At 40.4% G+C, this 14,833-nt stretch overlaps 1 protein-coding gene across 1 annotated transcript in view; it reads left to right on the top strand.

Annotated features, from left to right (window-relative positions):
• The first annotated feature begins 4,974 nt into the window (after positions 1-4,974).
• HORMAD2 (HORMA domain containing 2) overlaps positions 4,975-14,833 on the top strand; it is a 34,376-nt gene continuing 24,517 nt past the window's right edge. The window contains 4 exon segments of the mRNA XM_070762340.1: positions 4,975-5,025; positions 5,113-5,257; positions 8,625-8,688; positions 8,869-8,905. Coding sequence (XP_070618441.1) covers positions 4,975-5,025; positions 5,113-5,257; positions 8,625-8,688; positions 8,869-8,905 — 297 coding nt within the window.

The raw sequence follows: 14,833 nt of genomic DNA, 5'->3' as shown, positions 1-14,833 counted from the left end.
ACTAGACACAAGAACAGTTTTTTTCCCCGAACGCCATCACTCTACTAAACAAATAATTCCCTCAACACTGTCAGACTTTCTACTAAATCTGCACTTCTAGTCTACTAGTTTTTCTCATCATTCCTTTCACCCATTTCCTCCCATGTTGACTGTATGACTGTAACTTGTTGCTTATATCCTAAGATTTTTATTAATATTGCTTCTTCATTGCTTATTTGACCCCTATGACAATCATTAAGTGTCGTACCACATGATTCTTGACAAATGTATATTTTATTTTATGGACGCTGAGAGCATATGCACCAAGACAAATTCCTTGTGTGTCCGATCACACTTGGCCAATAAAAATTCTATTCTATTCTAGTTTAGTGAAAAGAAAGGCTAGGGGTGACATAATAGCAATGTTCCAATATTTGAGGGGATGCCAGGGGCAGATTAAGGCTCACTGGTGTCCTAAGCGCTGACAAATCTCTCCCCCCCCCCTGTATATAATGTTGTACATACTGTCCCCCCCCTTTCTCAACTTTGTGATGTTCCCATTGGGCCTGTGGCCCTATCCAGATGCTTAGTCACCACTGGGGACTGCCACAAAGACGAGTTGGGGGTTAACCTATTCTCCAAAGCAATGGATGGAAACTAACCAAGGAGAGAAACAACTTAGAACTTAGGATCTTAAAAAGATGCTGAATTTGAAAAGCAACTGAAAAAGCCTGTACATCTTTCATCAGCACAGTGACTGGGGAATTCTCGGAGTTTTGGGGGGAATTCTGGGCTTAAAACTGCTGAAGTTGCAAAGTGACAGAGTTGAGGATGCATTCAGGGGAAAAGGTGGGATGGTGGAGGAGGAGGTTTGATTAAATTAACGGGAAGAGGAGAAAACCACAGCAAAGGGAGATACACAAACACACACACACAAACACACAATGTTAGAAGGATGCTTGTTAAATGCGGTGAAGAGGCAGTGAATTCAAAGAGAAATGGAACCTTGACAATATATAAGACAGGCTATTTAACATTAAATCTCATTAAATTGAACCATTTGGTGTAGGGTTTCCTGCCTAAGCAGGGGGTTGGACTAGAAGACCCCCAAGGTCCCTTCCGATTCTGTTGTTGTTGTTGTTGTTGTTGTTGTTATATTATTATTGTTATTATTATTGTTATTATCATCATCATCATCCATCATCATCATTATTGTTCATCTATTATTTCATTGCTGTAGCACTGCCAAGGTCCCTTCCAACTCTGTTGTTATATTATTGTTATATTACTATTATTATTATTATTATTGTTGTTGTTGTTGTTGTTATTATTATTATTGTTGTTGTTGATAAATCTATTATTTCATTGTTGTAGCACTGCTGTGGTCCCTTCCAACTCTGTTTTTAAAAAAATATTATTATTATTATTATTATTATTATTATTATTATTATATCAGCAGCAGCAGCAGCAGCATTGTTAAATCTTTTATTTCATTGTTGTAACACTGCCAAGGTACCTCGCAACTCTGTTGTTATATTATTGTTATATTACTATTATTATTGTTGTTGTTATTGTTGTTGTTGATAAATCTATTATTTCATTGTTGTAGCACTGCCATGGTCCATTCCAACTCTGTTTTTAAAAAATTATTATTATTATTATTATTATTATTATTATTATTATTATTATTATTATTATTTGAATCTATTATTTTATTATTGTAGCACTGCCAGTAATTCTACCTTTCCCCCTAAGGAGGATGACTTAGTTTTCTTCCCCTACATATACAATCCCTTATTATATAAGAAGAGGCAGCAAATACAAAAGCAGGGTGGGATCTGAAATAAGAAGAAAATAATAAGAATCTGTGTGCTTCCTTCACTAAAAGAATTGAAGGTGCCATCTTTTCCCATCCAAAGGTTTATCTTGCTTCAGCTGAAAAGGGAGTTTCCTTTGAGGCTTAAATAAACAGAAGTGGAGATAGCAGACTGAAAGAGAGAGAAACAAAGAAACAAACAGAAATTTATCAACTGGGAAGAAAGAAATATTATTTTAGCTATTCATAGGCTTCCCAGGATGGAGAGGAGAATGAGGGATGCAATAAATAGCAAGAAATAAAAGGAAGAAAAAGCTAAAAGAGCAACTGAGAGGAGAGCTTGAGGGAGGGGTGAGTCACCTGAGGGAAAAAAATGGCGGACCAAGATGGCCTCCTTCTTCCCGCCAAAATCCCCTCACAGCTGTTTGAAAAGTTGCTCTTGTTTTCCCCATTTTATTATTTGTAGTAAACTGACATCGAAAGGTGCTTTTTTCTCTACTGTTGCCTACCCATTAAATGATTGTTAAAAAGAGCCTTCTGTTACTAGAAAGTAGATACTGTATTTTCTTCAATTGGCTTCAATTAAATTATTGTGAGCTTTTTCTCTTTCATCAGCTGCCCCTTAAAGTATTACTAAAAGGATTTTTCCCCTCTTCATTTGCTTGTTGAATTGATTAAAAAATATAACATGCATTGATTTAAAAAAAAAACACCAAAATGAGAACATGTCATTGTATTTAAAATTTATTCACAGATTTATTTTCACCCATAATGCCTTCTTTGTCTTTATTGTCTTCTTTATTTTGCCCTTTTAAAATGTTTTGAAACAAATGTTTAAATCTTTAAAGCAATAAAAGCAAACAGCCCCCTCAAAACTGATTCTTATCTTTATTTAATTATTCCTAATCAATTGATATTCTGTCTCAATTCAATTCTCCACCACTGTCTGCCCCTTAAATTATTGTTTAAAAAACCTCTTTGTTCTTCAGTTTTCTATTACTTAAATTATTACTATAAATTACATTTTCTCTTCACTTGGCTATTCCTTAAATTACTAAAAAAACCCACCTTTTTATCTCTTCAGTTACCTGTACCTTAAAACTATTATGAAAAAGAACTTTCTCTTCATTTGTCCATTACATTAATTTTAAATTAACGTTTAAAAACAAAATAGGACATTAAATGCATTGATTGAAAAAACAAAATGAAAAACATGTTAAATTTTATTTAAAATGTATCGAAAGATGTATTTTTATTCATTATGTCATTTTTTGTCTTTTATATGTATTTTGTTCTTTACGTGTTTTGAAACAGACATTTAAACTTTTTAAGAATAATAAAAACAAACAGCTGCCAAGCTAAATATATTTTTAATGTTATGAAATTGTAAAAGTTTGTTTATCAAAAGTTGTGTGCTGGACTGGAGGCTTTCAAGAAAAAATTATATAGCCAATTGTCAAAAATGGTATAGAGGGATTTTCTTTCAGCAGGGGGTTGAACTAGATGACCTCTAAGGTACCTGTTATTCTGCTATTCTTTTTGTTTAGAATGTCTTTTTTATTTCCTCCTGTAACGTTTTATCCAGCCATTTATTTTTCCTCTTAAATGTTTTATAATGAAAATTCTAAAGGTTAAAAAAAAAGTCTTAAAGGCAAAAAATGCATCAAAAACAGCAATTTATAAAATTTACCTACCTACCTATCTATCTCTCTCTCTCTCTCTCTCTCTTTCTTTCTATCTATCTATATCTATCTATATCTATCTACCTACCTACCTATCTCTATCTATCTATCTATCTATCTATCTATCTATCTATCTATCTATCTATCTATCTATCTCTTTCTATCTATCTCTTTCTATCTATCTATCTATCTATCTATCTATCATCTATCCATCCATCTGCCTCCCTCCATCCATCCATCCATCCATCCATCTATATATCTATCTATCTCTTTCTCTTTCTATCTATCTCTTTCTATCTACCTACCTACCTACCTACCTACCTATCCACCTGCCTCCCTCCCTCCCTCCATCCATCCATCCATCTATCTCTCTATCTATCTATCTCTTTCTATCTCTTTCTCTCTATCTCTTTCTATCTATCTCTTTCTGTCTATCTCTTTCTATCATCTATCTATCTATCTACCTACCTACCTACCTATCTATCTATCTATCCATCTGCCTCCCTCCCTCCATCCATCCCTCCATCCATCCATCCATCCATCCATCCATCCATCTATCTATCTATCTATCTATCTATCTCTTTCTCTTTCTATGTATCTCTTTCTATCTATCTATCTATCTATCTATCTATCTATCTATCTATCTATCTACCTACCTACCTACCTACCTACCTACCTACCTATCCAGTTGCCTCCCTCCATCCATCCATCCATCCATCCATCCATCTATCTCTCTATCTCTCTATCTCTTTCTATCTATCTCTTTCTATCTATCTCTTTCTATCTATCTATCTATCTATCTATCTACCTACCTACCTACCTACCTACCTACCTACCTACCTATCCAGTTGCCTCCCTCCCTCCATCCATCCATCCATCCATCTATCTCTCTATCTCTCTATCTATCTCTTTCTATCTATCTCTTTCTATCTGTCTATCTATCTACCTACCTACCTACCTACCTACCTACCCATCTGCCTCCCTCCCTCCCTCCATCCATCCATCCATCCAGCTATCCATCTCTCTCTCTCTCTCTTTCTCTCTCTCTCTCTCTCTCTCTCTACCTACCTACCTACCCATCTGCATGCATCCATCCATCCCTCCATCCCTCTCTCTTTCTCTCTCTCTCTATCATCTATCTATCTATCTATCTATCTATCTATCTATCTATCTATCTATCTATCTATCTATCTATCTATCTATCTATCTATCTATCTATCTATCTGGATTTATATGCTGCCCCTCTCCAAAGACTCGGGGTGGATAATGCAGAGTTCAAAAGGAGAAAACCTCAGAGATATTTCATAGGCAAAATCTGAGGCTGAAAAAACCTCATATCCAGGAGGTTACTGATGGCAATTTGTGCTCATTGCGGATGATCTGATCAAAGGAGAAGCACAAGCCGAATGTGCATGGTGTGAATGTAAAGATTATTTCAAACATAACTGTCTTGTCTTCCTTTAGGTTGTGACCCAAAAGCCAGCTCTCTAAATTTATATGGCTACTGCCCAAACCAAGCCCATCGGCCAGAGGCATAAAACGTTGAAGGTATGAAACTCCAGGAAAGAAAATTGGGGATTTGCTTTTCAATTTGCTTTCGTAACAGATAATGCAACTCATTTTTGTCTGATGCAGGAAACAGCCCTTTTTCCGAGCCGAATTGCTTCTGAACAAGAGTCCCTGATTCTGGTGAAAAAGCTGCTTGCAGTTTCAATTTCCTGCATCAGTTACCTGCGAGGTCTCTTCCCGGAAAGCTCTTATGGTACCTGCTATTTAGAAGGTAACCATGCTTACTGCCTTAACTCCCTAACTGAGATTGCTGTAGGAAGTTAACACACACACACACACACACCCTCTCCTAGAAGAATGAAATGTTTTAGGAAATATTAAAAAGGAAGAGTTTGTATTAGTTGCCGATCAGTTTCCGGTCACAATTCAAAGTGTTGGTTATGACCTTTAAAGCACGTCATGGCACTGGACCAGAATATCTCCGAGACCGCCTTCTGCCGCACGAATCCCAGCGACCGATTAGGTCCCACAGAGTGGGCCTTCTCCGGGTCCCGTCAACTAAACAATGTCGGTTGGCGGGCCCCAGGGGAAGAGCCTTCTCTGTGGCGGCCCCGACTCTCTGGAACCAACTCTCCCCAGAGATTAGAACTGCCCCTACTCTCCTTGCCTTTCGTAAGCTCCTTAAAACCCACCTTTGTCGTCAGGCATGGGGGAACTGAGATATCTCCCCCGGGCCTATACAATTTATGCATGGTATGTTTGTATGTATGTTTGTTTAGTAAATGGGGTTTAAAAAAAAAATCAAATCGGGTTTTTTTAAATTTCTTAAATTATATTTGGATTTGTTATAAATTGTTTTTATTCTGTTGTGAGCCGCCCCGAGTCTGCGGAGAGGGGCGGCATACAAATCTAAATAATAAACAAACAAACAAACAAACAAACAAACAAACAAACAAACAAGAATATTATATTTCCCTGGATGAAAAAATGTTTTCAAGATAAAGCAGCTCCCTGCTCACCCAGACACCTTTGTTAATGGGTCATTAAGACCTGGGCCAGTCTATTCTATAAGGGGCGTGCATAAGTGCACCAGTGTGCCTTCCGTCCCCTGTCCAATTGTCTCTCCTTATCTCATTTATCTTTTCTTCCTTTCAAATATGTTCACCTCTACTTTTATATCTTTTCTTCTATTCTTTTCTTTACTTATATTATTACATATCTTTCTCTTCAATGTGTATTATGTATTGGACAAAATAAAGAAATAAATAAATAAATTCTACATAACAAAGATCAGGCAGATCCTTCAGGCAGAGCCATAATAGGAATCCCAAAGCCCTTTCATTACATCATCACCCAGCATGGGACTTAGGACAGCCTACAGAGTTATTATTATTATTTATTAGATTTGTATGCCACCCTTCTCCGAAGACTTGGAGTGACTCATGGGCATAGTTCCCTCTAAGCTGAGCAGTGAGCAATCGCTCACTTAAAAATCATCATCAACTCAGAGTTTTCCAAACCTGCCCAGAAGCCGAGAGGGAAAGAGTGAGAGGGAAGGAGAGAGAGAGGAAGAGAGAGAAACAGATAGAAAAAAGAGAGGGAGGAAAAGAGAAAGAAAAAGAATGGGAGTAAGGAAGAGAGAAAGAAAATCAAAATCTAGTTTGAAACTAGCTCAACTATTTAAGTGGCATTTTGATATTGATAGAGTTGCCCTATTATGAGCTCACTGTTATAGACACAGAGTACTGTACAGTATTTTATTTTGAAATTCTCTGAGGCAAAACAGGGTGGGTTTTTTATTTGTTTGTTTGTTTGTTTGTTTGTTTGTTTATTTATTTATTTATTATTTCTGTGCCGCCCAGTCCCAAAGGGACTGCCGCTCAGACACTATACTTTTCCGCTCCCCCCCCCAAAAAAAAATTAGAGGGAACACTGCTCATGGTTATCTGACAACCAATCAGAATGCAAGCTCAAATTCAAAAGTCCAGAGAGGGTATAAAACTCAGGTACTCTCAGCATCTCTTCCCTTTTTTTTCCTTCGCCCAACATCTTCAAGACATGTGATCCACCATTAAAACCATCTTTCCAAACAACCACCATATTTCCAGTGTCTTTCTTCCCTGCTTGGAACTGAACCCAGAAGGAAATTTCTTCCAACGTTGCTCTGGAACAAGAACGTGCCAGCTGTTTGCACACTTTCCTTTTGGCAGCCTCCAGAACCTCCAGACCCAAACTTGTCTCACATAAAACAGCCATAGCATTTTGAAGATACAACATGCTAAATTTATTTGCATGCAGAAAAGTGAAACAAGTAAAACAAGTACTCTTGAACCTGCAACCATTCGTTTACTGATCGCTTGACGTTACAATGGTATTGAAGAAAGTGATTTATGACGATCTTTCATAACTGTTACGATGTACTGAATAAAATTTGAATGGTTGCAGCATCCAGAGGCGATGGATCACTCTTTGTAATCTTCTCACCAGCAAGTTCACTCAGGGAGAATTCAGTTCGTTGTGAATGATTTCTTACAATCAGTTCACATCTGTGAGTGAATGTGTTTCACGTGCAGAATGGCAGCTGCGAGAGCTATCATGGGCTTTCCTAAATACACCCATGTCACACCAACACTCCGCAGTCTGCATTGGTTGCCGATCAGTTTCCGGTCACAATTCAAAGTGTTGGTTATGACCTATAAAGCCCTTCATGGCACCGGACCAGAATACCTCCGGGACTGCCTTCTGCCGCACGAATCCCTGCAACCAGTTAGGTCCTACAGAGTTGGCCTTCTCCGGGCCCCGTCAACTAAACAATGTCGTTTGGCGGGACCCAGGGGAAGAGCCTTCTCTGTGGCGGCCCCGACCCTTTGGAACCAAATCCCACCCAGATATCAGAGTTGCCCCCACCCTCCTTGCCTTTCATAAGCTCCTTAAAACCCACCTCTGTCGTCAGGCATGGGGGAATTGAGACTTTCCATCCCCCTACGCTTATAAAATTTATGCATGGTATGTTAGTATGTATGATTGGTTTCTAAATTGGGATTTTAAATTAACTTAAATATTAGATTTGTTTACATTGTATTATTGCTGCTGTTAGCCGCCCCGAGTCTGCGGAGAAGGGCGGCATACAAATCTGATTAATAAATAATAAATAAAATAAATAATAAGTGTGTGTGAGCGCTACATTTTACAACCACATCAGTCATGGCATTTCATTTCATCCCGGTTGAAGATCTAGCCTAATAACTGTTCATTTATTAATCAGATTTGTATGCTGCCCCTCTCCGCAGATTCAGAATTATATATTGTCATGAAAGGGAAACATGTAAATCCGCATATGTTCTTCAAAATGATTTGGTTTAGTATAATAAAATAAAAAGACAAAAGACAATACTCTTAAAAGGTACCTGTTACCCATAACCTATCAAGTGAGTCTCCCACCTGTATTTATATTGCTTGTGCTGGAAAAATCACTTTATATTTTAACACTGTAAGGCTCTCGTTAGAACTGTCATTTAAGTGCACTAAAAAGTAATTGCGCAATTCAAACTTTCCCAATGTTCAGTTCTCACAGCACCTGAAAATGAACCACATGAAAAGTTGGTTAATTCTAAAATATTATGTACTTCTTTTTCCAGACATATGTTTAAAAATCCTCCGAGAAGATAAAAGTTGCCAGGGATCACTTCAGGTAGTAAAATGGTAAGAGTGAGAAAATAACCCCAGAGATATTATCTTTATTGTTAAATCTGGTTTTGCAATTTTGCATTTCAGTTTTTCGTTTTATTAGTGATCAGCTGTTAACTGCACCTGCCAGTTTAGAAATTTCTCGTACCAACAGAGATATTTGATGTTTACTCATCTACCTTTCTTTTTTGATAGGATCCAGGGATGTTTCGATGCACTGGAAAAGAACTATGTAAGTTGTAATTAAACCGATATAGAAAGTGTCTTTATTTTATTTATTTATTTATTTATTTATTTATTCATTTATTCATTTGTCCAATATACAAATACATAGGAAGAAAAATAGAAATGTGATAATATAAAAGAGGGTGAAAGTGAACTTAGAGGAGAGGATATATGAAAGGAAGAGAATATATAAGATAGGTGAAGGAAAGGAAAGATAATTGGACAGGGGACGAAAGGAACACCAGTGCACTTATGTACGCCCCTTACTGGCCTCTTAGGAACCTGGAGAGGTCAATTGTGGAGAGTCTAAGGGAGAAGTGTTGGGGGTTAGGGATTGACACAATTGAGTCTGGTAATGAGTTCCACGCTTCGATAACTCGATTGTTGAAATCATATTTTTTACAGTCAAGTTTGGCACGGTTCATATTAAGTTTGAATCTGTTGCGTGCTCTTGTGTTATTGCGGTTGAAGCTGAAGTAGTCATTGACTGGTAGGACGTTGCAGCATATGATCTTGTGGGCAATACTCAAATCGTGTTTTAGGCGCCGTAGTTCTAGGCTTTCTAGGCCCAGGATTGTTAGTCTATTTTCGTAGGATATTCTGTTTCAAGTGGAGGAGTAAAGGGCTCTTCTGGTGAAATATCTTTGGACGTTTTCAAGGGTGTTGATGTCTGAGATGTGGCATGGGTTCCAGACAGATGAGCAGTAGTCTAGGGTGGGTCTGGCAAAAGTTTTGTAGGCTCTTGTGAGTAGTGTGAGATTGCCTGAGCAGAAGCTGCGTAGGATCAGGTTAACAACTCTAGAGGTTTTTTTGGCGATATTGTTGCAGTGGGCTTTATTTATTTATTTATTTATTTATTTATTTATTTATTTATTTATTTATTTATTTATTTATTTATTTATTTATTTATTTATTTTTTAGATTTGTATGCCGCCCCTCTCCGCGGACTTGGGGCGGCTCACAACAAGGCATAAACAAATCGTAACAAATCCAAATAAATTTAAATATTTAAAAAAGTTTAAAAAGAACCCCGATATACTAACAAGCACACACACAAACATACCATACATAAATTGTACATGCCCGGGGGAGATGTTTCAGTTCCCCCATGCCTGTCGACAGAGGTGGGTTTTAAGAACTTTACGGAAGGCAGGGAGAGTAGGGGCAGTTCTAATCTCTGGGTTGAGTTGGTTCCAGAGAGTCGGGGCCGCCACAGAGAAGGCTCTTCCCCTGGGGCCCGCCAACCGACATTGTTTAGTTGACGGGGCCCGGAGAATGCCCACTCTGTGGGACCTAATCGGTCGCTGGGATTCGTGCGGCAGAAGGCGGTCTCGGAGGTATTCTGGTCCAATGCCATGAAGGGCTTTAAAGGTCATAACCAACACTTTGAATTGTGACCGGAAATTGATCGGCAACCAATGCAGACTGCAGAGTGTTGGTGAAACACATGTCCAGTCAATGAAGGAGTGGAAGTGATGTGCCGGTGCCTGGAGGCTGTTGGGGCCTGGATGGGTGTCAACAGACTCAAACTCAACCCGGATAAGACGGAGTGGCTGTGGGTTTTGCCTCCCAGGGACAATTCCATCTGTCCTTCCATTACCCTGGGGGGGGGAATTATTGACCCCTCGGAGAGGGTCCGCAACTTGGGCGTCCTCCTCGATCCACAGCTCACATTAGAGGACCATCTTTCAGCTGTGGCGAGGGGGGCGTTTGCCCAGGTTCGCCTGGTGCACCAGTTGCGGCCCTATCTGGATCGGGACTCGCTACTCACAGTCACTCATGCCCTCATCACCTCGAGGTTCGACTACTGTAATGCTCTCTACATGGGGCTACCTTTGAAAAGTGTTCGGAAACTTCAGATCGTGCAGAATGCAGCTGCGAGAGCAGTCATGGGCCTACCTAGGTATGCCCATGTTTTACCAACACTCCGCAGTCTGCATTGGCTGCCGATCAACTTCCGGTCACAATTCAAAGTGTTGGTTATGACCTTTAAAGCCCTTCATGGCACTGGACCAGAATATCTCCGAGACCGCCTGCTGCCGCACGAATCCCAGCGACCAATTAAGTCCCACAGAGTGGGCCTTCTCCGGGTCCCGTCAACTAAACAATGTCGGTTGGCGGGCCCCAGGGGAAGAGCCTTCTCTGTGGTGGCCCCGACCCTCTGGAACCAACTCCCCCCAGAGATTAGAACTGCCCCTACTCTCCTTGCCTTTCGTAAGCTCCTTAAGACCCACCTGTGTCGCCATGCATGGGGGAACTGAGACATCTCCCCCGGGCATATACAATTTATGAATGGTATGTGTGTATGTATGTGTGTTTAGAAATGGGGTTTTAAATGTTTTAGTAGAAATTTAGATTTGTTATAAATTGTCTTTTTGCACTTTGTTGTGAGCCGCCCCGAGTCTGCAGAGAGGGGCGGCATACAAATCTAAATAAACATAAACAAACAAACAAACAAACATGGGCATACCTAGGTAAGCCCATGACTGCTCTCGCAGCTGCATTCTGCACGATCTGAAGTTTCCGAACACTTTTCAAAGGTAGCCCCATGTAGAGAGCGTTGCAGTAGTCGAACCTCGAGGTGATGAGGGCATGAGTGACTGTGAGCAATGAGTCCCGGTCCAGATAGGGCCACAACTGGTGCACCAGGCGAACCTGGGCAAACGCCCCCCTCGCCACTTAGGTCATTTGATATTAGTCTTCCAAGGTCTTTTACTGAGTGTGGGTTAGCAGTGAGAGATTGTTTATTCAGTTCGTATGTGCGGTTAGGATTCTTTTTGCCAATGTGGAGGGTAGAGCATTTGTTGGTTGATATTTGAAGTTGCCAGGTGTTAGACCAGTCTGAGACAAAGTCCAGGTCTTTTTGGGGGGTGAGTGTGTTATCAGTGGTGTTGAAAAGTGATTTCTCATTTTTGATGCAATGTGATTTCATTCCAAATTTTCAGGGGGGGGGGAAGTCTTGTTCTTTTGCTTTGAACGGCCATATACACAAAAGCAATTCCATACAAATGGTATGCTGAAAACTTTCAAATGCTTAACTTTGATATTTTGCCTTTGGAGTGACTATATAAATGCTAATAAATCTAATTAATTGTCATATTTTTAAGATTGCCTAATGCACTGCAATACTTTGCTCGAGACATGAAAGGGGCTTGTTGTTTCAACCCCATGGACAACTCCAGGTCTTCGTGTCCTCTACCATCCCCTGGAGTCCATCTAAGCTTATTCCTACTGCTTCACTGACTCCATCCAGCCACCTCATTTTCTGCCTTCCCCTTCTTTTGCCCCCAATCCTTCCCACCACCAGGCTCTTCTCCAGTGAGTCCTTCCTCCAGTGAGGCCAAAGGATTTGAGTTTCATCTTCAGGATCTGGCCTTCTAAAGAGCAGTTATGGTTCATCTCCTCTAGGCAGTGAAGGGCTACCAAAATTTTTACTACCACACTGTGGGCGTGGCTTATGCATTTTCTTTCAACATCTTTCAGTGCAAATTGGGTGCTCTGGGGTGGAAGCTCTATTATTTTTGCTACCCCACTGCGTTCCACCCCGTCTGGGCAGTAGCCCACCCATGTATTTGTATTGTATTTATTGGATTTGTATGCCGCCCCTCTCTGAAGACTCGGGGCGGCTAACAACAATAAAAAAGACAATGTAAACAAATCTAATATTAAAAAAATCTTAAAAACCCCAATTTAAAGAACCAATCATACATACAAGCATACCATGTATAAATTCTATAAGCCTAGGGGGAAGGGAAAATTTCAATCCCCCCATGCCTGACGACAGAGGTGGGTTTTAAGGAACTTGCGAAAGGCAAGGAGAGTGGGGGCAACTCTGATATCTGGGGGGTGCTGGTTCCAGAGGGTCGGGGCCGCCACAGCGAAGGCTCTTCTCCTGGATCCCGCCAAACGACATTGTTTAGTCGACGGGACCCGGAGAAGGCCAACTCTGTGGGACCTAACCGGTCGCTGGGATTCGTGCGGCAGAAGGCGGTCCCGGAGATATTCTGGTCCGATGCCATGAAGGGCTTTATAGGTCATAACCAACATGTAGAGAGCATTACAGTAGTCGAACCTCGAGGTGATGAGGGCATGAGTGACTGTGAGCAGTGAGCCCCGGTCCAGATAGGGCCGCAACTGTTGCACCAGGCGAACCTGGGCAAACGCCCCCCTCGCCACAGCTGAAAGATGTTTCTCTAATGTGAGCTGTGGATCGAGGAGGACGCCCAAGTTGCGGACCCTCTCTGAGGGGCTCAATAATTCCCCCCCCCAGGGCTATGGATGGACAGATGGAGGCAGAACCCACAGCCACTCCGTCTTATCAGGGTTGAGTTTGAGTCTGTTGACACCCATCCAGATCCCAACAGCCTCAAGGCACCGGCACATCACTTCCACATGCCTCTAGGACTGACTAGCTGGATCGCCTTGCAGTCCAAGGGACTCGTTGGAGTCTTCTCTAGCACCACAGTTCAAACGCCTCAATTCTTTGGCCTTCCTGGGCCACCTTTCATAGCCATACATTGCAACTGGAAAAAACATAGCCGTAACTATACGCACTTTCGTTGGCAGGGTGATGTCTCTGCTTTTTAGCATGCTGTCTAGATTTGCCCTAGCTTTCCTCCACAGGAGCAAGCATCTTTTAATTTCTCAGCTGCAGTCCCCATCTGCGGAGATCTTGGAGCCCAGGAAAATAAAATCTGTCATTGGCTCCATTTCTTCCCCACCTATTGGCCAGGAATTGAGAGGGGCAGATGCCATGATTTTAGTTTTTTTAATGTTGAGTTTCAAGCCAAGTTTCAAACCTTTGTACTCTCCTTCTTCACCCACATCAAGAGGCTCTTTAGTTCCTCTTCACTTTCTGCCATTAGAGTGGTATCTTCTGCATATCTGAGGTTGTTTATATTTCTCCCAACAATCTTAAATCCCTACATGGCATTGGACCAGAATACCTCCGGAACCGCCTTCTACCGCATGAATCCCAGCGGCCGATAAGGTCCCACAGAGTTGGCCTTCTCCGGGTCCCGTCGACTAAACAATGTCGTTTGGCGGGCCCCAGGGGAAGAGCCTTCTTTGTGGTGGCCCTGGCTCTCTGGAATCAACTTCCCCCGGAGATTAGAACGGCCCCCACCCTCCTTGTCTTTCACAAGTTACTTAAGACCCACCTATATCGCCAGGCATGGGGGAACTAAGACATCTCCCCCAGGCTTATTATATTTCATGTTTGATGTGTATGTGCTGTATGGTTTTTAATTGTTGAAGTTTTTATATATTTTATGATTAGATTTGTTCCATTGTTATACTGTTTTTATTACTGTTGTGAGCCGCCCCAAGTCTTCAGAGAGGGGCGGCATAAAAATCTAATAAATTGAATTGAATTGAATTAATTCCAACCTTTGATTCATCCTTTCTATTTTTTTAAAAAGAGAAAGGCTTTCACCTTTTTTTTTTTAAGGTTTTATTTTATTTTATATTTTATACATCTCATTGTGTGTGTATTTATTTATTTATTTATTTATTTATTTATGTATGTATGTATGTATGTATGTATGTATGTATGTATTTATTTATTTATTTATTTATTTATTTATATTTGTATGCCGCCCCTCTCCGCAGACTCGGGGCGGCTCACAACAAAGTGATCTGGTACCTGGATATCATACATTGCAATATAAATAAACATAACAATATTATTCCTAATAATTACATTTCATTTTCATTTTTATTTTGCTAACCCATAATTTTTACTATCATCTTTCAGTTCTAAACCTTCCCATAGTTCTTCCATACGTTGTATCATTTTAGTGTCCGTTTTTACTATTATTCCTCTCTTATTTCTACCTCTATTTTAGCAAAATCTCCAGTTGTCTTAAGGTAGAAGCTTATCCAACAAATATTTTTAGACTTTTTGAGTATTTATTTCCAAAGTTGCTTAGTTCCT

Source organism: Erythrolamprus reginae, chromosome 10 (genome assembly GCF_031021105.1).
Source record: "Erythrolamprus reginae isolate rEryReg1 chromosome 10, rEryReg1.hap1, whole genome shotgun sequence".
Lineage (NCBI taxonomy): Eukaryota > Metazoa > Chordata > Lepidosauria > Squamata > Dipsadidae > Erythrolamprus > Erythrolamprus reginae.
Note: the sequence above shows the minus strand (reverse complement) of the source record. Positions and strands in the feature narration are given on the sequence as shown.